General features: G+C 54.1%; 1 protein-coding gene across 9 annotated transcripts in view; it reads left to right on the plus strand.

Annotated features, from left to right (window-relative positions):
* Nucleotides 1-27,354, plus strand: part of JADE2 (jade family PHD finger 2) — a 52,675-nt gene that overhangs the window by 14,291 nt on the left and 11,030 nt on the right. For all 9 annotated transcript variants that reach the window (XM_035014150.1, XM_035014147.1, XM_035014151.1 and 6 more), the window contains 6 exons: nucleotides 9,420-9,577; nucleotides 14,040-14,200; nucleotides 14,901-15,112; nucleotides 16,268-16,435; nucleotides 18,015-18,131; nucleotides 19,351-19,815. In XM_035014150.1, the coding sequence (XP_034870041.1) occupies nucleotides 9,420-9,577; nucleotides 14,040-14,200; nucleotides 14,901-15,112; nucleotides 16,268-16,435; nucleotides 18,015-18,131; nucleotides 19,351-19,815 (1,281 nt within the window). The remainder of the gene's footprint in view (nucleotides 1-9,419; nucleotides 9,578-14,039; nucleotides 14,201-14,900; nucleotides 15,113-16,267; nucleotides 16,436-18,014; nucleotides 18,132-19,350; nucleotides 19,816-27,354) is intronic.

Consider the following 27,354-nt stretch of genomic DNA (forward strand, 5'->3'; position numbering starts at 1 on the left):
TCCCCCCACTCTGCCTGCCCTGCTTTCTCTAAACACCAGGAGGAGGTGGGGCCATTTCTCAAGGCAGAGATCCCAGGGGCAGAGCTGCCATCTGTACCCTGGATAGGCCAGGAGCTGGGAGGAAACAGGTGTGAGTGAAGGCCAAGGGGAAAGAGTGATTTGCATGGGGCTGAAAATTCCCCTATCTCTTGGGTTTTCCAGCACAGAGCATTTGAACCTTTCTCCACCTAAAAATAGACTCACATCATTGTAGGGGTGCCAATGCCCAGCCCTGCTGGGGACTGGTTGTGCGTGGCCCTGGGTTCGAGCCCAGGGGCCTCTGAAGGCAGCTCTGAGGCCTGCCTAAAGATACCCGCCCTCAAGTCCTGGGCTCCAGGAGGGCTGAAGAAGCCCTCCCTGTCTTTTTTTTTTTTTTTTAAAGATTTCATTTATTTGACAGAGAGAGATACAGCAAGAGAGGGAACACAAGCAGGGAGAGTGGGAGAGGGAGAAGCAGGCTTCCCGCGGAGCGGGGAGCCCGATGCGGGGCTCGATCCCAGGACCCTGGGACCATGACCTGAGCCAAAGGCAGACGCTTAACGACTGAGCAACCCAGGCGCCCCAGCCCTCCCTGTCTTGAACTGTCGCCAAGGACAAGCTTTTCCTCCCACAGCAGGCTGGAGTGTAGCCTATGAGGTTTCCCTCGTCCCCTAAGTGAGGAGGCTGAGCCATAGCCGGCATAAATTCCAAGCAGTCGTGGGGCCGAGAGGAAACCATCAATGAAAGCTTCCAAATTATTTGGCTCATGAGAAGGCGGAGATGAAAAGCAAGGATTTGGCGGCAGATAATGTTTGCACTAAATCTCCTCGCTGGGCTGTTCCCCTCTCTTTCTGTGAAAGGGTTGGGGAGGAGGGCCTTTATAGTTTGCTGGGCCTGAGGGCAGAGGGCTTTGGTCCCCGTGGTGGAAGGGGATCTGTGAGTCCCATCTATCCAGTCTCTGGAGTAAGACCTCTGTGGGGTGGCTGTCAGGCTGGTCACACAGTGTGCTCCTAGTCTGACCCAGGGTCCCAGCCAGGATGCCTGTAAATTGATGAGCATGGTGTAGTCCCCTCCCTGGTGGGGAGCCCATGGTTCCCTTTGTCTCTTCATTTCCCACCGTGGACAGTGATGGCCTGGGGGATTTGATGGCCTGGAGGCCTTAGCATAGCAGCAGCACCAGCATGTAGTGGAGCCAAAAGCCGCAGTAAGGGCTGGGCTTGGGTTTACGCCAGACCGGCAGCCGCCCCTGTGATGACCTGCCAGGGGCCGCCTTTCTGAGTGCACCTGAGGGTATAGATCTAGGGGCTCCCTCTATACCGGGAGTGAGGTGCTATAGGGCAGGAAAAACAGTGCTCTGACCAGGAGTCAGGACCCTGGACAGGGCCCAGGCCATGAGGCCCAGCTTCCCTTCTGGCCTTCAACCAGTGGGTGGCCTCCCTCAGCCAGTGTGAAAGGGGGTGGGGGAATCCAGGCCTCAGTACTGGAGCTGAAGGGACAGGCCCAGGGATTTCTGGGAGACTGAGTTTTTGGTAGAAGTGCACCAAGTCCAAAGTCAGCCGCAGAATCCCCTTTGGCAGTAGAGGAAAAAGATAGCGTTGACCCCAAGGACATGTGCTACTCCCTTCAAAGCCCTGATCTGCCTGCCTGCGGGATCCCAACAAAGCTGAGATGTGTCCCTTAGGGCTTGAATCGGCAGGCAGGAAAGGGATTCGCCTGCCCTGGGAAGGTGGTGCTTGTATATAAACCATGCCGAGGCTTTGGGTTTCTGGCCTGGCTTGTCTGACCAGATGACATAACCATTATTGGTGCTTACCACTTTGTGGGTCCTATCTCTGAGAATCTGATGGAATCACGAAGGTTATTCTTCTAAATACTAATACCAGGCCCCCATCCTACCTCACCCCCAGAAATTCTGACTTAAATGGTCTGGAGTGGGACCCCAGGTATCTATACTTTTTTTAAAGCCCCTTTTTTGGAAGCCAGGTTTAAGAACTGCGGCCACAGAGCTTTCTCCTTACTTTGCTGAGATGGGAGGTCCTGGCTTGATCATCCCTGGAAGGACCCCGAGGTTGAAGGACGAAGGGGAGCTTTCCAGCCTGGTGCAGTGATCTGAGCAAAGGCAGGGAGTGTGGGTGAGGGCGGTCCCCCAGCTGTTCCCCTCCCCCTACCCCCCCACTGACCAGTTTCTTCCAAACCATCAGCCTGGCCAGGGTGTGAAGGACAGTTCAGGAGGAGACCTGAGGCCGGCCCCGTGGGTTGGAGGTTGCTGTTTTAGGCCGTGTCTTCCTCAGGCCTGGGGCAGAAGGGCAGGCCAAATGTTGGGGGTTTCCCCTGGGCAGGGTTTTCAGGAAGTCTGAGTCCCCGGAAGTCAGCCAGCGGCAGGGACATAGGTCTTCAGGACCCAAGAGCTGCTGACAGTGATTAAACTCAACAAGCGCTTGAGGGCACCTAACAGGCCCAGCTGGGTGCGGGGGGTTGGGGGGAAGGCACAGAAGATGCAGACCCTGTCCCCAGGGAGCTGGTCCTTGGGTAGCAGGATGCAGGTGCTACACAGGGAACTGTCTGTTATGGGAGGTACGGCTAGCTTTGCCACTGAGGAGCTCTGTGACTGTTCGTCCCTGAGGCTTGTGGAGCCCGAAGGTGGAGGAAGCGAGTGGAGGAGCAAGCTGGCCTCCCTGGGATCGAAGCCTTGATAGTCCCAGAACGGGGTGGGCAAGAGTTGGGATCCAACTGTCCGTTTCCTTTGTAGGCCCTGGTGACAAATTAGTATATCCCTAGATGAGAGAATAGGGCCTCTTTGCAGTTTCCACAGGGGCCCTTCACCATGCTCAGCGTCTTGCCCTGGGGGACAGGGCCTGGGAGAAAAAGGTGATCCTTGTGAATGAGCAGTCTCTGTCACCACTGGGGTGTCCCCCAGACCCAGGGTCCATGAAAGTTCCTATATAAGTTCCCCCTAGAAAAGGCAGCAAGTGAAGAGTGAGGATGCAGCTTATTGGCTTGACCTGTTGCTTTTAAAAAAACGGGAGCCTTCTATCCTGGGTGCAGGCACGGGGGGCCAGAATGTGTTGGGGTGCAAAACCACAGGATAAAGAGCATGCCTACCTGGAGGAGCACAGGTGCTATCCAGATGTTGGAAGTAACATATTTTATATAAAAGCAGCGATGGCAAATGTTGTGGGAAAAGGCAAAATGCCGACAAGCTTGAGAGATAAAATACGAGAAGTCCAGAAGGGTTTTATGCTTGCCCTGTAGTTTCTAGCCAACAGTGCCGCTGCTGCCCCGTGGGGTGGGTGGGCGGTGAGGGGGAGCCCTTCCACTGGGCCAGGCACCTGCTTCCTTAGACTCCCGCTGCCTTCCTTTGGGGTGGGGGGCAGAATCCGCTTCCAGTATAGTTAGAAGCATTGCTGTTCCTGCCAGCTGGAAAGTCCTCCTGGCCTCTGGGTCTTGTCTTGCAAAAGAAATGAGTGTAATAAATTCTTTTAAAGAGCAGGAAGTGCTGTTATCCTTGTGAAAGGGAAAGAGGGTGTGTGTTTGAGAGACAGAGGGAGAAGTCTGACCAAATTAGCCTAGTGGTAGCTTGAATGGGGCTGGGCAGGGGTGGCTATGTTCAGAGCCCTTCTCTGGTGTTTTATGACTAATGTAAGTAAGTTTGCTCTTGGCTGAGATACTCTTTTTTTTCTTTTTTTCTTTTTAAGATTTATTTATTTATTTGAGAGAGAGAACCGGCAGGGGTGGGTGGAGGGGAGAGGAGAGAAAGAGAGAATCCCAAGCAGGCTCCGTGTTGAGCAGAGCCCAACACAGGGCTCGATCTCATGACCATAAGATCAGGACCTGAGGTGAAACCAGTAGTCGGAGCCTTAGCTGACTGCGCCACCCTGGCACCCCTGGCTGAGATATTCTTTATCAGGTTTCAAGCCCAGAAGAGATGTTTTTGTTTTTGTTTTAAGATTTTATTTATTTAGGGCGCCTGGGTGGCTCAGTTGGTTAAGCGACTGCCTTCGGCTCAGGTCATGATCCTGGAGTCCCTGGATCGAGTCCCGCATCAGGCTCCCTGCTCGGCGAGGAGCCTGCTTCTCCCTCTGACCCTCCCCCCTCATGTGCTCTCTCTCTCTCATTCTCTCTGTCTCAAATAAATAAATAAAATCTTTAAAAAAAAAAAAGATTTTATTTATTTATTTGAGAGAGAGAGTGAGTGAGAGAGAGTACGAGAGGGAGGAGGGTCAGAGGAAGAAGCAGACTGCCACTGAGGGGGGAGCCCGATGTGGGGCTTGATCCCAGGACACTGGGATCATGACCTGAGCCGAAGGCAGACGCTTAACCAACTGAGCCACCCAGGTGACCTTCCTCCCCCAGGAGAGATTTCTTAAAAGAAGAAATACCTGGCTGATTCCCAGGCAATAATGTTGCAGTGGTTGAAATATAGTGCAGACCTCAAATAAGTGGTTTATTTCTTTGAGTCTCAGTTTCTCTAGCTGTAAAATGGGGATAATACGGATTAGGTGGGGTTATATGTATATATACATGTATATTGTATGTATTTAAAGCATTTAGCATAGCACCTGATTTAACAGGACAATTACTTCTCAAAATTAGCTTGTTGTTCCTAATGAGATTCAAGTGCTCAGAAAAACAATTGTGATTTAAAATGAGATATTCGGTAGCAGTTCCATTTGGCAGACCCCCAAACATCCTCAGGGGGATTCGGAGCAAGATGCCAGTCTTAGCTTTATGTTGGGACTCGTAGTGTGGACAGAGGTCAAGGAGAGGCTGTCTTGGCCAAAGCTGTTTTCACTGACTTTGGGACCCTGACCAAGACCAATTCCTAAAGTCCACCTGGAAGAATCTTTGGGGCCAGCCTCCTGCCTCTACTCTCCCTACTAGGCAGGACAGGAAGTTTCAGAGTTTAGTCCTACTTTAGACAAATCCTGGGGCTCATTCATTGATTTGCTGAGCACCTGCTGCATGCTAGGCACGGTGCCACAGACAGGTCCAGTGATGAACAGGACACATGTAGGCTCCGCCTCTCTTCAGCTGAATTACTGGAGGAGATGGACATCCGACAAATAATTACACAAATAATCCTATTTTGTAATTGTGATAAGCGGTGGAGCCTTTCCTTAAATAATTAAACTTCCTCTTGGTGTCTCTTGGTCTGAAATATGCTGTGATACAATAATTCACGCTTGAGAAAAGGAAGCAGAGACCAAGGTCCCAGGATGAGATGTTCAGGTGACATCCACAAATCTCGTGATCACGTATGAGAACTCGGTGCATGGCCCAGGGAAAGTTGCCTGTGGTCATTAGCTTTGCTTTTGGAGGTCATGTCAGACTCCGGTGATAGTTTCTGGCAGAGCCTGTTTTGGGTTGTTCCTGGGGAATTAGGTGTGGAAAACCAGACAGACTGTTCTGTGATTGTCGTCTTCAGTCTCGGGAAGAGGACCTGAAGGTCAGGGCTATGCGTGTGTCCCTACGTCTGCACAGAGCAGCGTCGTCAGCTCCTTCCGGAGCTGCACTGGCTTCCCGTCACTCAGATCGGTTATTACATCTGAGTTTTAGACCTTTAAACATTCTCCATACTGTTTGAAGAAGCTACAATTAACATCTCCCAAGCAGCTCAGCAGAACTTGGTTGCTAGGCAGCAGACCTTTAAAGACAATTTGTCATTTTCTGCCATAAGAGAGAAAAAATAGTAAACATTCACGTTTTTAGAAAATTACTTGTTTTCCAACTTCCAACTTTTCTAGCCATGGGTAAGGCCTCTGGTTCATCAGTGTCCATTTTATTCTTTATTCAGTTTTCATAAATAATTCAGAGGCGTTTTAGGAGAATAATTGAGCCTTTTTCAAGCTTAACCTCTGGCAGTTTAAAACAAAAAGGATGTTTGGGTGACAGTTGGGTTGTCATATTTGTGGACAGGTTTTATATAATTGTACAGAGCCTCCTTTGGAAGGTACAGAGTACCCAGCTGTACGTAGCCTTGGGCAGCAACCCAGGAAGGTGGCAGATCCGTGGAAGACTCTTGAGCCATTCAGCCTTTGTTTAGCGCCTCCCAAGTGCTGGGCCCCATGCGCACTGTTGGGCTCCAGCCTGTGGCCCAGCCAGACCTCACTGAGCTTACCTCCTTCTTGTGGGGGCTACATGGTAGGAAACCAGGCGATTCCAATACAGGGGCGGTGGGAGGTCAGAGGAAGCCCAGAACCCAGCCTGGGATAAGGGAAGGTTTCCCAGAGCAGATGTGGACGGGACCAAGCCCTCCAAGATAAAACAGGCCGGCACCACTTTGGCAAGAGAGAAGAGCATCCCAGCAGGGTGCTCCTCTGTGCCAGGGGTCAAAAGTGCTCCACAGACTGATGTGTATCTGTGTGGCCACAGGGGCTGGCAGGCCCTGCAGCTCAGCCTGAGGGAAGATGGTGGAAAGCCACCGAAGGGCTTGAAATTTGCAAAGGCCACCATCAGATTTGCATATTCCAGCCTTTGGGGAAGCTATGTGATTTGGCTTCAGTACGGGCATTGAGCACGTGGCCAAAAGGGGCAGGCAGGTTGTGGGGGAGAGCTGGTTGGCTCCAGAGTTTGTGGCCTGGGATCTTTTGCCACTTTGAACATGTAGGACCTGGTGTAGGCTATTTAACTAACCTTAGGTTAGCGTCCCAGAATAGGGATGATGGCAGCATTGGCCTCAGAGAGGTGGTGTAGGGACTAATACTAAATCAATTCAAGAACATCCCATAGACTGGTACTGGATACACGGTGCTCTTTAAGTGTTGGCTGCTACCATCATGATAGTGCTCCCCTTCCTGCATTTCCATCAGTCCCCTGCCCAAAAGGGCCACCTGTGTCCAGTCTTCCACCTGCTCCCTGAGTGACCTAGGATGAAACACGCACCTCTCTTGGGGCTAGACTCTTTCCCCTCTCTCTCCCTCCCTCCCTCCCTCCTTCCCTCTTTCCCTCCCTCTCCCTCTCCCCCTCTCTTCTTCTCCTCTCTCTCCTTCCCTCCCTCCCTCTCTCCCTCTCCTTCCTAAATCTTTCTGATCCACTTGAGCCTGGGATCCCTTCCTTCCTGCTGAGTTCTCAGTGCCATGCCTGTTCCAAACTCAGGGCCACCTCTCCCCTGCTGGTGGAGCTTGACATTGTGGTCTCTCAGACTCCAGCTTGGATAGTGCACTGGTCCTTAGGCTTCGAGCCCTGCAGACCAGAGGCTGCATGTTGCTCTAGTTAGGTCCCCGTGTTTGGGGAGCTCTACGTATATCCTTGAGGTACCTCACCTTGTTGATGGGGGTTCAGAAAAGCACTGTGGAGGAGCCAGCTGGGGGTCTCCGACTCCTTGGGTAATTTCCCAGAGAGGCCCTTTCATTCATTCATTCACTCTTTCAGTCACTATTTTCTGAGCACCTACTATGTGGCAGTGGTCATGCCAGGCACTGAGAACGTAGCAGACAACAGGATTGCTGTAGGGGGGTGGGGAGAGATGGCAAAAAAAAAATAGCAACAAGTGGACACCAGTTAATTGTTGGGGTGTAAGTGCTGGGAAGCGAGGGAGGAAGACGGAGTGGAAGGGGCCTTTGTGGGACACTTGGCACTCCCTGAGTCAGGGTGATCGGGATAGCCCAGGATGAGGGAATAGCAATCACTTTCAGACTTACCTGTGCATCTCTGGAGGGGCGCTTAATGACGGTAGTGAAGGGGTGATTTCTGGGGCAAGATGATGGGTTGTCCCAGGTGGGAGGCTTCCTGTGGCATCAGAGGGACAGGGCTTTGGTCTGGACCCCACTTGGTTTACCGGGATCAAGAGAACTTGGAGGCCCTGATGAGTCCACTGTGGGTTCAGTTCACCCCACCAGGTCCCGCCTCAGCTCCAGAAGGAAATAACCAAGTCCCGGTCCTGCTGGGCTCCGCAGAGGCATCGGCTAGGAAAGGCCCAAGCCAGGAGAGGGAGACTTGGGAAGCGCAGAAGCACCCACTACCTGAGTTTGTATTCTTGTATCAGCCGTCTTAACCGCTTGTTAATAAGATATGCAAATTATCGGGGCTGTGAAATCTTCACTGCATTTCATCTTCTGCTTAATTAGCATTTAATCGTAATCTCATTTTAATTTTTTCACACTGGCACCCTAATTAAATGTTAGGGTGTTAGTCTTAACAATTAAATTATATTGGCAAATAGAGTCTTCAGGAAACTTGACCTTTTCCAAGCCAGGGCCCTGTCTAGCCAGATGCAAATATTAATTAGATTTCTGGAAGATGCTGCCTTGACTCCCCTTAGTGCACCCATTTCAGTTGTTTCCTCATTGTTATGGCCCTCGATTCAAATGAGACACACACAGCCAGTGAGTTGGGCCCCTGGCAGGCAGAGGTTAGCACTGACCGGGTTGGTCATGGGCCTCCGGAAGGCCAGTGAAGCTGGTTTTTCTGGGGAGGGAGAGATTTGTTGGAATTTGGTCTGAGGCCTGCAGTGCTCTTGGAAGTGGTTTCTCAACTTGTGATTCTCGTTTGATAATCCCTGGGAAAGTGGGTGCCTAAACAAGTCACGTAGTAATCTGGAGCTGCTACCAAGACCTGCAGCAGCCCTTTGTGGGAGGCCACAGTGAGGTCAGGCAACGGGGAGGGAGGGGCATTGCCGGTGTTGGCTGGGCTTGCAGATTGTTTTGGGGTGGGAGGACGGAGGGGGTCGATGGGGACAGACAGAATGTTGAGTGAGCCATTGCCCAGAAGAAAACCAGAGCATGAGGGTGCACACATTCATGGCCTGGCTCTGAGAAGATTTGGATGGGCTTGGCTGAGAAAAAAATGCAGCCCTATCCTCCTCTTACTCTCTCACACACAGAAGACGGCCCTGTGTTGCCCCGGCTGAGGAGGGGACACGGTATCCTTGTTCTTAAGGGACGCTGGGGACCCTGACCCATGGGAAGCTGTCTGTAAGCTGCGCTGGGGCCTGGCCTCTCCCTCAGCTGTTTACATAAGGTCCTGGCCTTTCCTTTGCCTAGGTTGGTGGCCTGCCCTCTTTCGCACCTCCCCTCGAGCAGGAACATAATTCTAAACCTGTGGAAATGCCCCGAGCCGTCAGTCCCTTAATGGCAGTAATGCCTTCACAGAAGCCTTTCTACAGTCTAGTCTTACCCCTTTTTCCCCTTCCCTCTGAGGTCCACAACCATCCGTCGTTCAAGCTCTGTCCTTTAACAGATCAGAACACAGGTGAATTCAGTTCAACACATTTACCCAACATCTCCTGTGTGCAGAGCCCTGTGCTGAGTTCAGAGATGTGTCATTGTCATGATTTCCTTTGCTTTGGCTTCTTACTCCTAAGTAAGTGGGCAGAAAGCCCACTCAAGTTGCCTTTGCATCTTCCTGCTCTGGCTGTGGAGCAGACCACCCTGAGGCACTCTTTCCTCTCCTACTCCTGACAGGTTTTCCGGACAGACTTGATCACAGCCATGAAGATCCCAGACTCCTGCCAGCTCAGCCCGGATGACTACTACATCCTGGCGGACCCATGGCGACAGGAATGGGAGAAGGGCGTGCAGGTGCCCGCGGGGGCAGAGGCTATTCCAGAGCCCGTGGTGAGGTAAGCCAGGAGGCCCTAAACAGGGGAGGCCGGGGCAAGGGAACTTTGTAGCCTCTCTCTATTCCGTCTTAGATTCTTTGGTCCCATCAACCACTGAAAAATTCCAGAAATACTGGCAGTTTATCTTTGAGGCTGAGGGCCTGGGCTTGGGCTCAGCTCTAGAGCCAGATGGCTTGGGTTCAAATTGCCACTCCCATTGACTGGGACCTTGGGCCAGAAATGTAATCTCCCTGGGCCTCGGTTTCCTTGTCTGTGAAATGAGAGTGGTAACAATACCACCTACTTCGTATGTTGGTCGAGATGACAGGGCAGCGACGCATGGGAGACACTTGGCACAGGGCCTGGCACACACCAGCGCTCGGTAGAAGCTGGCCATGGATTAGCTTGATGTCAATCCAAATTGCATCCCATGAGCAGATCTTATTAGGGAAGTCTCCAGGCTTCTAAACAGTCTCTAAGACAGGAATAAGCCGTGCTGTTGACTTCTTAAACCTTTTTAAGGAGTTCTGAGTGGGAGGGAGTTGAATGCTGGCACACAGCAGATGCTCAGGAAGCAGTGGTTGTGACCACCCTCAGGAGGGTTCCCTGCCAGGGGTCAGGGTGCATCCTCTCTAGGCTTTGTAGCCTTCTGGTCTTGTGGATTGGAGAGACCCCTGGTGCATCTTGGCCATGGCCCTTGCCTCCAGTGACAGAGCTCAGCCAAGTGCTTCTTTCTGCACCCTGGGAAACCCCTAAATCTTGTCTCTGGGCTGAGGGACCTGAGGTCCTGGCCTCCCTGGCCCACCAGCACACTTGGCCTTGGCAGCCCCGTGGCTCTCGGTTAGGCGCATTTTGACCAGGTCTGGGGCAAAGATTGCAGCCTTCATCACCCTTGACATTGGCATCGTTGCTTGCTGGCAGCCACACCTGTGAGTCGCTCACAGACACCCAGTGCCCAGCTGGTGCCAGGCCTGTGCTGGGCATGGGATTACAGAGGCAAATCAGACTCTGAACCCTGCTTAGGTGCTCTGTGAGGATTGGGTGCTGGGCAGGGCTCATCTTGTGGCTCCGGAGGGCTGAGTGCCTGCCAGCTCTTGGTGTCAGGCCCTCTGAGGATCAGGGGAGCTCTAGGGTTTTCTGGAAGGGAGAATATGTGGGGTTTGCAGAGGGAATGTATTCTCTAAACATGGATTAAGCTCCTAGCCAATTTCACACCTTCATCTAGGCAGACTAAAGAACTACTACTAATCTATTTGAGCCAGGTTTCTCCTCTGTAAAACGGGGCTAATAACAGTAGCTGTCCAATGGTGTAGTGGGGATTAAATGCGAATACACATGGCAAGGGCCCAGGGCAGTGAAGGGGCGGGACAGGCCAGCAGCTGGGCAGAGAGGTGAGTCCTGTTGAGGCTTGGCCCAGCTGTCTGTCCTCTCTCCTTGATGTCAATGTCAGGTGGTTCCGGAAACATCCAATGGCCTGGGTAATTAATTGCAGATGCTTCCACACCAGTAGCGTGGCTTCTGTCTGCCGGCGCAGTGCTTTATCTGTTGACATCAAGAGGAGAGCACGCGTTCAGACAGCTCTGGCTCAACGAGGTGCATTCCCCGCTATGCACGGCTGCTCTAAGCTGACAGGAGCCAGGCATTCCTGGCCTGTCTGTGCTCTCTGGAGAGGACAGACTAGAGGCAGGGAGGGCTTGGAGAAGGCTCCCCTGTCTCCCTCCAGCCCAGTCCCTCCATCTCTCTGGGCACCTCCCACTGCAAGCCAGTGCACCAGCCAGCCCGGTCAGAATTGTTACAGCAGCTCTTCCTGAGAATTTGCTGGGCTGAGCCTGTTAACGTTCGTCTTCTCATTTAATTAGCATACCGGCCCTAGAAGTACATCTTACTGTCCTGATATGATAGATGAGGAAGCTGGGAAATTCTGGGGAATTCCCTGCATGACCGCCAGGGCCTAGGGGGCTGGGCCAGGAAGTCCCAAGCCACGAGAACAAGCCCGGGTTGCCCCTGTGAGGCCCAGAGAGAGCCCGTGCCCCGATCACACTGACGCCCTCCCCCCGCTGCCACCCCGGCCCCTTCTGCCTCCCGCTTTTCCTCCAGTCTTCCCTGGCCCGTGGGCACGTCTGCCCACCTCATGGTCTGAAATTTATCTGGGTAATGAGAACCTGTCTCACCCCCTGATTGTGAATTGAGTAATGGTCTATGCTGCTCCCTCTCTGTGTGGCCAAAAGACTCAACCCAGAGCAAAACCAACCTCTGGTGTGGGTGTCATCTTTTGGAGTAGAGACCCTCCCCCAGGTCCCAGCCGAGCCATCCGCTTCCTCCAGCTGACTTCTGTCCTGCTGGCTACAGTTGAGACAGAGTCCTTGGCCTAGGGTCAGGTCAGCCCACGCCTGGTAGGGTAGCTTCTGCCAGAGCCAGGGCCAGAAGAGGCATCACGGATGAAGATGAGGGCCCCAGGAAGCACAGGAAATGCCTTTTCTGGTGTGAGCCCCTGAACCCTAGAGTCTCTGAGAAAGAAAGGAACGTGATCTTGGCCCCAAGAGGTCTGGCCAGGGGGCAGCTGACTGACCATACAGGTGTAGGCAGTGAGGCCGTTAGGCGGTGGGACAAAGCTTATATCCAAAACCTGACTGAGCCTACGCTGGGAGCACAAACAAAGCGGAGTCAAGACAAAATTAATCTATGTTTTTAAAAGAATGTGTTAATTCCAATAAGACCCTCAGGGGATTTTGTAGGACTAAGAGTATCAGTACTGCATCCATTTGGAATGACCTATTTTATAGGAGGTTGGAGGGAGTCACACCATTTGTCCTTACCTGAGGTCTTCCTTGCTCTGGGCCTCCCACATGGCACCAAGCACTTTCCCTCACTCCTTGCGCCCTTCAACCTCCCTCTGACCCTCCCCTCCTGGTCTGGAGGCCATTTTTGCCTTCCTGTCTCCTCCATCCTTCCTGCCCCTCTCTCTGGCTGACACGCGGGGCCCGCCCTGGAGCCCGGGAGTCCTCGCATAGCTCAGCCATGTCTCTGGGCCACCCTGCCTTCCCCTCCCCAGTCTGCGCTGAGTCACAACCCCCGGCAGCCCTGCCTTTGACCCCAGGAGGCCTCTCGGGCAAGTGAGGGGCCTCTCAGGCCTGGCAGGGCTGGCCAGATGGAAGCCAGGCTCCGCAGCAATAACCATGGCAACCAGTGGGGGGTGGGAAAAGCTGGCATCGGGAACGGGCATCGGGAACTCAGGGGCAGCACACAGCTGAGCCAAGAGGGGAAACTGCCCTCCCAAGGCAAAAAGCCCTCCTATTCCATTTCTGAAGGAGTAGAGTGAGATCCAGAGGACTTAAAATACGCACTCAGACACCTACAGTGCTTACTGTGTGCCAGGCACTGTTGTCAGAGTTTACACGTATTTGTCCATTTAACCCTTAACCAGCCGTAGAAGGCAAGTACTATTATTGCTAGCTTATTTTTTTGAATGAGGTCTCAGGGCACAGAGAAGTTAAGCAGCTTGCTCAGATCTCACAATGAGAGGTAGATCAGGGGGCAGGCGCCTGGCTGGCTCAGTCAGTAGAGTATGTGACTCTTGATCTTGGGGTCATGAGTTCGAGCCCCATGTTGGGGGTAGAGTTTACTTAAAAAGAAAATAGTGGATCAGGACTTTGAGTCCACATTTTGCAGCCAGGACCCTTCCGAGCTGCCCCAGGGAGAGCCGTGGCCCAAGGGAGGGCTGAGCTGGAGTATGATCCTAGGGCTGTAGTAGGCATGTACGTCTTTATATCCAAGGTAGGAGGTCTCCATCTTGCACTGAGGGTGGGGGCAGCACGGTGAGAGACCTGACTGCTCAGGTTACATTGTATCTGGAGGGAATGATAAGGTATGTAGGAGACACTATGTCCTCTGGGGAGGGAGACCACAGAGAATGTGGAAAGGGCCACCCTGGGCTGCAACACTGTACCCAGGTAAGACCCCTTCTCTCTCCCGACCTTGCGGGGACATGGGGACAATTCCTGGCATCCCCCTGGCCTTGAGGGGAATGCTGAAGGACCTGAAGCCTTGCTGACTCTATCCCACCTGTCCCAAAGTGGCTTGCACTGAGCATTGCCCAGGAGAGCACGTGGACTGCCTCTGATAGAGCCCCAGGCAGGGCAGATCTGGATCCTGGAGCGTTAGCTAAGCCCAGATGCCCTCATGGGAGGACCAGTAGAGGTGTGCTCTGGGCAGGATGGATGTTTATGGGATGTGTAAGACAATGGGTCAGCACCCACTCCCAACCCACATTCTGCCCTTTGGTCTCCTCTCCCATAGTCCTTTGAGTCTCTGCAGGGTGGGCAGGCAGGACAAGGTAGTGTAAGGTGGTGACCTCAAAGTCTCACACCTAATTTGCCCACCAGCTCCTCAGCTGAGCTGGCCAACTCACTGGTGGCCCCCAGACCCAGTGAAGGTGGCAGGCTGAGGGTCCCTCCCCTCATGATACCCTCTCTTGATTTCCTAGGATCCTCCCGCCGCTGGAAGGCCCCCCTACCCAGGTGTCCCCCAGCAGCTCTGAACTTGGCGAGGGCTCCCAGCCTGATTGGCCTGGGGGCAGCCGCTATGACCTGGACGAGATTGATGCCTACTGGCTGGAGCTCATCAACTCGGAGCTCAAGGAGATGGGTAGGTGACCTGCCAGGCTGAGAGTGGGATGGGTGCAGGCCAGGCAGGGTTTTCTTCCAAATGCCAGCATCCTCACCCTCAGAAGGGCAGTGGCTGCGACAGGGCTTTGGCACCGCGTGGATATGAGAGAAAGTCCCTACTGCATTATTGATCAGAGAACTTCTTTGATGTCTCTGTGCCTCATGTTCTGTAGCTGTCAGGTGGGGGCAATAATGACCTGTCATTTGCAGAGTTCTTGAGGATATTATTAGTGAGCCTGAGTATTACGCGAAGAGTAAGTGAACACATAAGTGAAGTTAGGATGACAAATGGGGCACTGGGTCAGTTAGCAGGGGCCTCCTGGCTGGAGCCCACCAACATGTCCTAGGAAGGTCCCCCCACCCCATACATGCAGCTCAGGCAGTGAATTCCCCATGCATACAGCTGCATCCCAGAGATCCTATCATGTTATCTGCATGTACACACGTGTGTGGTCACAAGCAGGCCATCTAAAGTCAGGAGCCCTGGAACCAGCCCCCAGGGGTCTGTGAGATTGAACGGTCCAGCCCATCCTGTTTCCAGATGATGGCGCTGAGGCCCATGACTGTGGGTGCATTTTCCCAGGTCACACAGTGGGTGAGTGGAGATCCGCGCCCCCCCTTCGCCATATACCTGTCCTGACAAGCCAGGCTCCTAACACCCTCCCCTGCTATCCTCACAGAGAGGCCCGAGCTAGACGAGCTGACGCTGGAGCGTGTGCTGGAGGAGCTAGAGACCCTGTGCCACCAGAATATGGTGCGGGCCATCGAGACTCAGGAGGGCTTGGGCATCGAGTATGATGAGGACGTCGTCTGTGATGTGTGTCGCTCTCCCGAGGGTGAAGATGGCAATGAGATGGTCTTCTGTGACAAATGCAACGTCTGCGTGCACCAGGTGGGCCGGCCCCGCAGCCTCACCCCGCCCTCACCTGCTGCCCCGCCAGGCTGCTGCTGGCTGCTGGTCGTCCCGGCTGTAGGAAGGCCCCAGCCCTGCAGCCACAGGCCCCTGAGAAGCAGGGCAAGGGAGGAGGAAGGGAATGGAGCGAGTGCCCCAGGGCTCAGCGCTGTCCTCCAGAGTTGAGTAAATACCCCTTGGGTGGCCTTTCCATCCTTGTCCTGGGGGCCTCCCTCCGAGGCTCCCCGCTGAACACCCTGCCCCCCTGCTCCTCCTTCTCTCCGAGCTGAACTTAGAAAAACGCCGCACCATGCTGTGATGGAGAGCAAAGCCTGGAGCCAGGCTGCCTGATTTCAAATTGTGGCAGGGCACAATTTGAATAAGAATTACCCAATAAGAAACTGGGTAATTTTTTAACCTCTCTGGTCCTCTATTTCCTCAACTCTAAATGAAAATAAGTTGTTGGGAGGTTTCGCTTACTTCCTAGGAGTTCTTTGCTTAGAACAGTGCGTAGTACAGGCTGTAAGGATTTACCACTACTGATCTTCTATACCACGCGTGTTGCCTGACATGCCCCCCCTCTTGATCTTGGGCCCCAAACCTCCCAGGTTTTGGGCATCGCTGGGCGTTGTTTACAGAAGACTTGACTGGAACCCAGTGGACCCACTCTGGCCCTGACTTTGAGCACACACACAACCTATTAGCCACTGCTGCTAGAATAGCTTCTGGGGAGCTCAGAGGCAGTGGACCCCCCATTCATTCATATCCCTTATACCCAGTAGCTCGTAGGTCCATAAGCCTTAGGCATGACTAGGAGGAGCCTCCTTCACAAATCCCTGTGAAAAAAGGAGAACGCTCAGGGCCCTGTCCTCAAGCAGCATACAACCCCAAATTTGTGTCCAACTTCTGGACATGGACGCTTCTGAAGTCCCGCACTTACTAGGAGCCTCTGGCCAGAGTGACTCTCCTCCCAACAGAGGGCAGAGCTGAGCCCTTCCCCAGAGGCCTGGAGTCTTCGCCTTCGAGTCCCTGTGGAGGCCTCCTTGCCAGAGCCTGCTCACAGTGGGGCTCTGGCTCCTCGCTGGGGCCGGGGCCGGGGCTGTGTGCAGCAGACTCCTGGCCAGGCGCCGATGGTAACCGCCCTGCTCCCCCCAGGCATGCTACGGGATCCTCAAGGTGCCCACGGGCAGCTGGCTGTGCCGGACGTGTGCCCTGGGCGTCCAGCCGAAGTGCCTGCTCTGCCCCAAACGAGGAGGAGCCTTGAAGCCCACCAGAAGCGGGACCAAGTGGGTGCACGTCAGCTGCGCTCTGTGGATTCCTGAGGTGGGCAGATCGGGGCGGGGGCGGCCCTGGGGAGGTGGGTCTCCATGGAGCGCAGAGCACTGGGAAAGAAGGTGACAGGCCTCCATGAAAAGGGCTATCTCACACGTGGCACCTGAGGAGAGCTGGGGCAGCAACCCGCGGAGAGCTTTGCCTGCGGTCTTGGATAGAACTCAGGTGCTGGTTTCCATGGGTAGGTGGGATTTTGGGCCCCTGGGGGATCCCGGTGGTTAAGTCTGGGAGCTGAGCAGAAGTCAGGCAGCAGAGCAGAGGGGGAAGCATGCTGTGGGTCCTTCCAAATCCAGGCAGTGGTTCCAACCGACGCCAGGCTCCTTGCTTAAAACAAAAATAAGCCGCTGACCGAAAAGGAAATCAGGCAGTCAGGCAGAGAGCTAATTAGAAGTGGATGGTGGGTCCGTGGGTTCAGGGCTGTGGCTGGGATGGAGGGATTGGCCTGGGTCTGAGTCTAGGTGGAGGGGGGACCATGGGTGACACACGAGGTCCACCGTGAGTTAGTGAGTCACCAGGGCGCTGGGCTCCTGGAAGGTCACCCTGTTCTATTTGAAATAGGAAATGCTGACGTTCACCAGAGTTTCTGCCCCAGGCCCGCTGTGTGCCCCAGCTGGGAACGTGGCCCCCTCCGATGCTGCCTGTGCCTGCAAGCAAGCCAGGTGCCCCTATCAGCAGGGGCCCCTCCCCTTCGTGGGCTTCCAGTCTGAAGGTTCTTGCAGGGACTCCCCATTGTAGGCTTCTGTGGTGATCATGGTTGCGTTGACAGTGGTTTCTTGCTCCCAGAGCAACCTCTTGAAAGCTGGGACTACCTCTGGGTGTTCCCTGGACTGGGCACCTCAGACACAGAACCAGCAAAGACCCTGCCCCACCATGGGGGCCCTTTGGTTCAGGACCTCTGAACAGGAGCCCTTCTTCCATCTTCAGGCATGGGCAGTGGGGTGGGGAGGCAGATGTATCCTCGGGCTGAGGGGTGGGCTGTGTGCCCAGAAGACTTAGGTATGGTTGTTGGCTCGTCCCCATAGGAGGGACGGGCAGGGCTAAACAAAAGCACATCCCCACTGGCCAGGCAGGCCCTGGAGGAGAAGAGATGCTGCCTTGGGGCCTTTACTTGCTGCCCAGAAACATAAACTAAATAAACTCGTGTTCTAGTAAGAACTCCAAAGGTGCTAGTAATGAAGGGGTGAGGTATAGAAGACATGGGGATGCTGCATGTACTCATCTGTGTGTGCGTCCGCATGCATACACACACCCACACACACACTGAAGCCTCGCTGCCTCAATGCCCACACCACCACGACGTACGCACACATGCACACGCACATATAATCACTTACATGGCCTGATGTACACTCTCATACACAGTCACAAACAAGGCTAGTCACAGGTGAGCAAACACTAACGCACTCACTTCCTGGTCAGCTTGGGAGAGTCAGGAAGGTCTTGGGATGCAGGGGCTCTCCCCCGGCCCTGTGTGCCCCCTACCTGGTTTCGGCAGATGGCTCCCATTTGGGGGATCCCTAGAAGCGAGCGGGGAGGAGAGGCCTGACGCAGCTCCCTGTCTCCTGCCCAGGTCAGCATTGGGTGTCCAGAGAAGATGGAGCCCATCACCAAGATCTCGCATATCCCAGCCAGCCGCTGGGCTCTGTCCTGCAACCTCTGCAAGGAGTGCACAGGCACCTGCATCCAGGTACGAGGCCCTTCACCTCGCGGCTGCCCGGGGACTCATGCCAGGCGCAGCCGCAGAGAGGGGTGCATCTGGACGCTGTGGAAAACAGGCAGCTGCCACCCTACTTCCCCTGTCCCCACAGTGTTGCAGACAGAACCACCGTGGAGGCCTGGTCCCGTAGCCAGACGCAGGACCCCATCGAGGGGCATTCTTCCATCCCCAGCCCCTCCAGGCACGGCGTATAGGCCCTGGGAGCAAAGGCTCACCGCGCCACCATGCCCTGGCTCTCCCCAAGAGTGACTGTCTTTGGGGTTAATAAACACATGGACCTCACTTCCGACATCAGACATACCGTGTGGGAGGGGCGGGAACCACTTCTCCTCCAGCTGAGCCCATACCGGGCAGGGCTCTAGCAGTCTGTCCATAGCGGTGGTTCCCAGATTCTGGTGTGCAGCAGGAGCACCTGGAGGGCTTGTTACAACAGCTTGCTGGGCCTATCCCCAGAGGTCCTGACTCAATAGATCTGGAATGGGCTGAGAATTTGCTTTATCAGCAGGTTCCCAGATGATGTGATGCTGCTGGTCTTTGGGTTGGAAAGTGAGGGGTCATTCTTTGTCTTCCTCATTTTTCTAGCAACAGTTGTCACTGCAAACACTAAATGTGCCTCCACCCATTTTTAAGACTTTCAAAATGACTTGTGAGTGCAGTCTAAATATTCATTAATAGTTGGGTGGGGTATTGCTGAAACATTTATCAGCTGCCCACAGCCATCATCCAAGGCTGGGAGAGAGGAGCCGGCCCTGAGTTGGCCCCAGCTGCCTGGGCAAGAGAGGGAAAGGGGTCCACTTCCAGCCCCTCTTTCCAGAGGACAGAGGCGGCGCACGACTCCCCATCTTAGATCATGTTGCAGAAGGGAGGCAGGGACCCATCACCAGTCTCTTTTGATGCCTCTTTTTCCAAAGTCATTTTGCCCACACAGTAATGCAGCTTACTCCCAAGGGTTGTCAAATCTCCTGACTGCTCATTTCCCCAGGATTTATATGGTGCTGAGCCCCATTTCCTTTCAGGCTCCCCCAGAGTTCCCCCTTCCCACTTACCAGAGCTCCCTCCATAGCCACAGGATGTTGCGGGTCCGAACCATTGTGGGTCGGGTGTCACCGGCAGCCTGGATTCTCAGTGGAACCTCTTCCCTCCTAGCAGGGCTCCCCTCATGCCTGACACTTCCCTCCTTTCCCTCCAGTGTTCCATGCCTTCCTGCGTCACAGCGTTCCACGTCACGTGCGCCTTTGACCATGGCCTGGAAATGCGGACTATCTTAGCAGACAACGACGAGGTAAAGTTCAAGTCGTTCTGCCAGGAGCACAGTGACGGGGGCCCTCGGGGGGAGCCCACTTCCGACCCCACGGAGCCCAGCCCCGCCGGCGAGGACCTGGAGAAGGTGACCGTGCGCAAGCAGCGGTTGCAGCAGCTGGAGGAAGACTTCTACGAGCTGGTGGAGCCGGCCGAGGTGGCTGAGCGGCTGGAGCTGGCCGAGGCGCTGGTTGACTTCATCTACCAGTACTGGAAGCTGAAGAGGAAAGCCAACGCCAACCAGCCCCTGCTGACCCCCAAGACTGATGAGGTGGACAACCTGGCCCAGCAGGAGCAGGATGTCCTGTACCGCCGCCTCAAGCTCTTCACACACCTGCGGCAGGACCTGGAGAGGGTGAGTGCCCCTGCCACCGCCCCACAGCAGCCATGGCTCTTCAGGACTCAGGTGGTGCGCTCTGGCCCGGGGGCCGAGGGCCTCCAGGTCTGACAGGGTGGGGGTATCTGATACTGTGCAGAACAGGGAAGCATCTAGCCCTTGGGTCTCCGAGCGCCTCTTGTCCCTACCCTTGTGGGGGCCTGAAGAGTGGGGGCCCTGCCAGGGTCCTGAGGCTAGAGGGCATCAGAGCTGGGGCACGACCCAGGCTTCCAGTGTCTACTGGCCTCTGTCCCTATTTGTGGCCTCCGTGGGCCATGCCTATTCCCAGCACATGAGCTTCTGCTTGGAATCAGAGGCCGAGGAGGAACTGGGAATCACAGCAAGTTGGATCAACCCAACAAGCATGTGCTGGGCCAGGGCAGGGAAGACAGGTGTTAAGAGGCATGGGGGCGTACAGGTGGGCCGGAGTCACAGTGGCCTGTGTGGAATAGGAGAAAGGTCAGTGGGTGGGCCATGATATGTGTGGAGACTGCAGAATGTTTTAAGCAGGGACTGTCCCTCTGTGGCTGCAACTTCCAAACACTCACCCTGGGAAAGGAATCACGGGGCCTACAGTGGATGGATGACCCAAAGCCCCCAGCTCTATGCTAGGAGACAGTGGGTCTTGGCTTGGTGCAAGCGGGTAGTTCTGGGAGCTGAGTCAGAGGAGGAGACGCCATGGCTTTGGGGTGAGCTGTGGTGGTTGAGGGATAGTGAGAGTTGCTTTCCTGGAGCATGGAGGCCCCCCAAAGCTTCCAGTCCCTTCTACTCCCCCAGAAAAGAGGTGAGGTGGTTCCACCTTCTGTGGGGTATGCCCTCGAACTTGACTCTTCTTTCCCACTGTGTTACCTCTAGCGCAAGTTGGAGGCAACCCAAGGATGAAACAGGATGGTCTCTGAACCGCAGGTGCTGTTCTGGCCTCTCTTTGGGACATTCTGTCCAAGGGTTCCAGAGCACATGGGACCATGTCACAGTGTCCTCGGTGCGTGGCACAGACACACCTGCCTGCCCTTACCCCAGGCCTTGTTAGGAGACAGCCCTGGGTGGACACGTTTAGGGGGCTTTGTGTGACCTGAGGCAGCTGCTTGGCTTAGGTCCATCTCTGTTGGCAAGTCTGTAAAATAGGTAGAAGAGTTTGGCAGGTGTTGTGCTGTGTTGGGAGGAACATAAGGTGGAGGCACTGAATCTGGACCCAGCTTGCCCGAGCTCCTCTACCCTGAGCCCCAGTCAAGGGGAAACAACCCCGCCGGCCTGGGAGGGAGCTTACTGGCCTGCCAGCAGGTCAGAAGGGGGAGGTGGAGAGTGGGGACGGCAGATGTCCCTGGCTCCAGCCAGGCCGGAGGGCAAGGCCATCTACATTGTAGCCGCCACTTCCTGGGCAGCCCAGCGTCCTGTCTCATGTGGCAGTGGCATCAGGTACATGAGGATGTGGAGTACTTTCAGAGACCAGAGCCGCCTCCACAGTTGTCCTCAGGCCACCCTGAGTCTGCACCCTCCGGATCTCCAGCGCAAACACCCTGCTTTTACTCCTGCTCTTTCCCAAGTGACCCCTCAGGTCTGACCTCCCTAGGGTCTGTGCTGGTCTGGCTCCAGCTAGGCAGTGTAGGGAGGCTGGGGGTGGGGTGACTTACTTAACCATCATCCTGCAAAAAGAGACAAAGTAGCTCCTCCTGGCCCTAATGAGCAGATGAGAAAACTAGGGCTCGGGAAGATGAATGACAGGGAGCCTTAGTAGAGAACTGTGTGTTTTCTAGGGTTTGACTTGAATTTGGACCTGAATGGGGGGCGGGGTTTGTCATAAGAAGGAGAGTTGTTGGCTTAATCTCCTGTTCTGTACGCTTCCTGAGCAAAAGCATCCCATCGTCGTCTCCCCAGCCTCTCGACCTCAGTCAGCTGGTACAGCTGTGGCCGGGAGCCAAGGTCAAGGGCTAGGATGCCAGCAGGTTCCCAGGCAGCCGGAGCTGCCATGCAGACACTCTGGAAAGGGGACAGAGCCCTCCAAAGTCAGGTGTGAACCAGTCCACTCGTCCTCCAAGCAGCCCCCGAGCTGGACTGGCGGGCATGAGCTGAGAGCAAGGCAAGGGAGTGCAGAGAGTGTGTGGCCCTGGCAGGCAGAGGAGATGACGAGCCAGCCTGACACCCTGCCAGCCTGACGCCCTCTGGGTCTCGCTTCGGGGCCTTTCACAGCCCCGTGTTGGTGGCTTGCGGGAGGGAGCAGGGCTGAGAGCTCTGCCACAGGGGAGGCTTTCTGCAAAGACCCATGACTGTTGGTGGCCCGGCCATGGCCCAGTGCCAAGGGCCTAAACGATCCAGCCTCTGCCTGGGCACCCGGCCAGCTTGGGCCGAATCCATCCGGGAGGCAGGGTCGGGGTTGAGACGGAAGCCTTGGGCAATTGGGTTTGCATCCAGTTCCAGCATTTCCCAGCTCTGTGCCTTGAGTTTCAGTTTCTTTTCTGTAAAATGGGAATAAGGAGCCAACTGACCTTGGCGTCACCGCGAAGGTGGGAGCACAGCGACCTCTGCTGTTCGTCATGGTTACTGTTGCTGCCTGCCTCTTAGAAGAGTGGGCTGCTCAGGGGCGCCTGGGTGGCTCAGTTGGTTAAGCGACTGCCTTCGGCTCAGGTCATGATCCTGGAGTCCCGGGATCGAGTCCCGCATCGGGCTCCCTGCTCGGCAGGGAGTCTGCTTCTCCCTCTGACCCTCCCCCCTCTCATGTGCTCTCTCTCATTCTCTCTCTCTCAAATAAACAAATAAAATCTTTAAAAAAAGAAAAAAAAAAGAAGAGTGGGCTGCTTGGAGAGGGCTCCACGGAGGACTGAGCGTGCAGGCCCAGGGCAAAGCCCTGGGGAGGAATCACAGGGCGCCCTCCCTCACTGCCATGTCCCCCAGGGCCAGGCAGGGGTTTTGCTGAGAGAAGCAGAAGCCAGGGCCAGGCTGCCGCCACTAGCCTCAAGTCCCATTTCATGGTCAGCCTGGAAGATGTGTTTTCCTAAAATTTCAGCTGCAGGCCTTGGCCCCAGCGGGCCGCTCAGGAAGGCACAGCCACCGCCGGCTCCCAGAGTTATTCACAGCTGACACAAAAATTGCAGCGCTGATGAGCAGCCTGCCAACGCCAAGCTGGTGTCCCTTAGCAACCGTGCCCGAGGTTTGGGCTGCACGGGGCTTGATGCCTGTGGTTCCTCTGGATCTGGTTACCCGGAGTTTACTCAAGAGCATGACCTGGCTGCGGAGGGTGGGGGCAGCTCTCAGACGTACACACTCCTCTCTGAGCATAGATCTGTGGGATCACCCCGAGGCCACATTTCTGACTCTCTCCCATGGAGAAGAGCCTGCCCTCCCCCACACTTGCCACCCACCCGCTTCCTTGTCAAGTGGGCCGTACCCCATTTCCTCTGTCCTAAGTGCCTGGATTGTGTTCTCGTTGGCCTCCCACCAAAGCCTACCTTGTCCCCGTTAGCCTTGGCCTCCAGAACTACAGCCCCTCAAGCCCTCTATCTCCCATCTCTAGGACATTGACAACCCATTCGTGTCCTCACCCCACTGAAACCTGGTCACCACCCTGCTTCCTTGTCAGTAACCCTGCACCCTCAAATCCCCCTGCTTGACCACAGCCTCCTGTCTCCCTGCTCCATTCCCCACCCCCGCCCGGCTCCCCACCCTTCACTGTCCCGTTTTCTTCAGTCCCACCCCGTGTGGCCTGCTGCCCGAGCCCTTGCCCTTGTGTGAAGGCCACATACCTGGCAGAGCCTCACCCGGTAGCAGTCCCATTGTGCTGAGCAGCACGTAAGCCCCACCAAGGTTCTTGTCAGCCAGCCTTGTTCTGGGATGTTCTGGGCTCCCCAGCCCACTCCCTGTCTGCACCCCTGCTTCACCTCACTCAGGGCTCCTGCTTCTCAGCCCTCAACCTCACTTCCTGTGCCTCAGACCAGACCCCTCCAACTTCTGGGCGCTAGAGCCTTCTGCATCGGCTCTCTGCCCTTTCTCCCCATCCCCCTTCCCCCAGCGCACACCCTGCGTGAACGCGGGAGTCATCCTTCCCTTCAGGCCCGCTCAGTCTCCAGGATTCGAATCTGTTTCACCTTCTTCCGTCTCTGAAAACACATCCTCCCTCCCCATGTCCCTCTAGTCCTGGGACCCTCTACCACCCCCATCCCCATCTCTCCTTTCCTGTCCTCCCTCACTGCTCTTACTTCCTTGCTTCCTACTCTGGCAAGGCTCGTGCCACCACCATATTCCAGAACCATCCGCCAGGGCCACCAACAGCTTCCATCTCCCTACATCTAGTGGCCACTTCTCCATCTTCAGCCTCTAGCCTTCTCAGCCATGGTGGCCACTGTCAAACATACCTTTGGTCTTAAAATACGTTTCTTGTGGACACTCTGACCACATCCTCCCTTAATACCCCAGCTCTCGTGCTCCCTCTGTGAGTACTCCTTGGCCCCAAGATCATCAGTTCACCACACTTGGGCTGACCTCTCAGTACTCTGCTCCACGGCTCTGCTCCCCATCAGGAGGCTGGTCCAGCCCACATCTCCATTCTGAGCTCCAGTATCTCATGCCCAGCATACCCAGGTCCAAGCCTGCTCCCCCTACAACCTCCCTAGTCTGCACAGATGCCTCAACACTAGTCCAGTCTAGCTCAAGATAACTAGCCGGGAGCCCTCCCTGCCCCTCCACTCTCCTCACCCCCGTTCAGATTCACCCTGTAAAACTTACTGATACCAGAACAACATCATCAAAATAGAAAGCCTGCTTTTGTGACCAATTCCTAGTTTGGGGGGACTTTGCTACTTGATTCATTTTTTTTCATTCACAATTTTTTTTAAAGATCTTATTCATTTATTTATTTATTTATTTATTTTTAAGATTTTATTTATTTATTTATTTTTAAGATTTTATTTATTTATTTGACAGAGAGACACAGCGAGAGAGGGAACACAAGCAGGGGGAGTGGGAAAGGGAGAAGCAGGCTTCCCGCTGAGCAAGGAGCCCGATGCGGGGCTCGATCCCAGGACGCTGGGATCATGACCTGAGCCGAAGGCAGAGGCTTAACGACTGAGCCACCCAGGCGCCCCTATTTATTTACTTATTAAGAGAGAGAACAGGGCGCCTGGGTGGCTCAGTTGGTTAAGCAACTGCCTTCGGCTCAGGTCATGATCCTGGAGTCCCGGGATCGAGTCCCGCATCGGGCTCCCTGCTTGGCAGGGAGTCTGCTTCTCCCTCTGACCCTCTTCCCTCTCATGCTGTCTGTCTCTCATTCTCTCTCTCTCAAATAAATAAATAAAATCTTTAAAAAAAAAAGAGAGAGAGAGAGAGAACAGGTTGGGGGGGCAGAGGCAGAGGGAGAACAGACTCCCCGCTGAGCAGGGAGCCTCACACGGGGCTCGATCCTAGGACCCTGGGATCATGACCTGAGCTGAAGGCAGATGCTTAACCGGCTGAGCCACCCAGGTGCCCCTCACTCCTATTTTTTTTAAGAGAACTTTTTACGTTTATAATCAGAAAAAAACAATAATGACAGTGTAAGAAACCTGATAGGCTGGATGAGTTTCTACGGTGGTATCAATATTTGGTCCCCAAAAGCCGTCACAGAAGAGGAATGCTACAACATTTAGTTAACACGTGACTATGGAACCAACGGTCTTTTGAACCAACAGTCTTGAGAGAAGTTAGAGAATCAGTTGATGATTCCAGGGTGAGGGGGGAGCAAGGGGTGACATCCTGACCAGTGTGCCAACCACAGTATGTTGGCATTGTTGGGATTCTCAAAGGAAGAAGCATTCCCGTCTTCCATAGCAAGAGCCTCCGGATATCACTGATTGTGTAGTGTACCTTATCAGGAGAAAAATTGAGCATTTACCTGCAATATATTGTATTTTTAATCTCTTATTCAGATCTATCACTGCATATTATGAAGCAGACATAATCAGAATTTCTAATAGGATCAAAAAATAAACCAGTAGAGGGGCGCCTGGCTGGCTCAGTTGGTAGAGCATGTGACTCTTGATCTCGGGGTTGTGAGTTCAAGCCCCACATTGGGTGTGGAGGTCACTTAAAAATAAAATCTTAAAATAAAATACATACACACACACACTGGTAGATATTTTAATGTCTTTTTCCTATACTGCAATGAACTAACTCAGTAGCCTATGCAGCTCACTTTGGAGACCCCTGGCTGAGGGCAGTAATTCTCAGATTATGTAGTGCTATATAAAATGTATATTTGAGGACCCAACCCCCAGAGACTTTGTTATTCTCCCAAGCCTGGGAATCTGTGTAGGTTGTTTGTTTGTTTTAAAGTAGGCTCCACACCCAGCGTGGAGCCCAACTCGGGGCTTGAACTCACGACCCTGAGACCAACACCTGAGCTGAGATCAAGAGTCAGATACTTAACAGACTGAGCCACCCAGGCTCCCCGCTGGGAATCTGTGGGGTTTTGTTTGTTTTTAAAGATTTTATTTATCCACTTGACAGAGAGAGAGAGGGAGAAAACACAAGCAGGGAGAGCTGCAGGCAGAGAGAGAAGGAGAAGCAGGCTCCCAGCTGAGCAGGGAGCCTGACATGGGGCTCAGTCGTAGGACCCCAGGATCACAACCTGAGCTGAAGGCAGACGCTTAACCAAATGAGCCACCCAATCGCCCTGGGAATCCGTGGTTTTAACAGCTACCCAAAGGGATCTTGATGCCAGTGATTCATTTGGGTTTGCCTTAAGAAACCTTTTTGTAAAGTTTCAGATGAAAGACCAAAAAAAGTCTGTATCTTAATAGGAAGTGATTAAGTATTGGTTTCTTTGAGAGGGACATTTGCAACTCTGAGCCTCAGGTCATCTTTCGAGGTTAGTGTTAGAGTTAAGTGTGAGAATGACATGTTTGGGAAATTTTTTTGGGGGGGGAAATTTTTTAAAAGCCAGACCTTGACTGATCTTTTTTTTAGGTTGGACCGTGTTGACTGGTTTGTTTTAAGGCCTCCAAAGTATCCATGAAACAGTCCACCTCCCTTCATCCCTGCCGTCCCCATGCACACTAGGCCACGTGACTGCCAGGAGGGAAACGGACTAGGATACAGGGAGAATAATGTTGGGCTGCTTGGATGCAGCGGACAGGGAAGGCCCTTTGGAGGTGACATTTGAGCCAAGACCTAAAGGACGAGGTCCAGCCTTGGGAAGAGCCTTAAATATATACCAAGGCCCCAAGGCAGAAATAGGTTGGACACAGAAAGGACCTGTGAGACATGGGCTGTGAGACATGGGCTGTGAGGTGCCAGTGGGAGGTCAGATTGGGCAAGGCTTTGGACTTGGCTCTGATTTTTTTTTTTTTTTTTTTTAAGTGTCATAGGAAGGAGGCTGTGTTCGTTTCCTAGACCTTCTGTAACAAAGCATTATAAACTCAAAGCCTTAAACAACAGAAATGTGTTTTCTTACAGTGCTAGAGACTACAAATCCAGGATCAAGGTGTTGGCAAGATTGCTTCTGTCTAAAGGCTCTGAGGGAGGGTCTGTTCCAGGCCTCTCCTGGGTTCT

This window comes from Mirounga leonina, unplaced genomic scaffold, assembly GCF_011800145.1.
Source record: "Mirounga leonina isolate KUSES-001 unplaced genomic scaffold, KU_Mleo_1.0 Mir_168, whole genome shotgun sequence".
In the NCBI taxonomy this organism is placed as follows: domain Eukaryota; kingdom Metazoa; phylum Chordata; class Mammalia; order Carnivora; family Phocidae; genus Mirounga; species Mirounga leonina.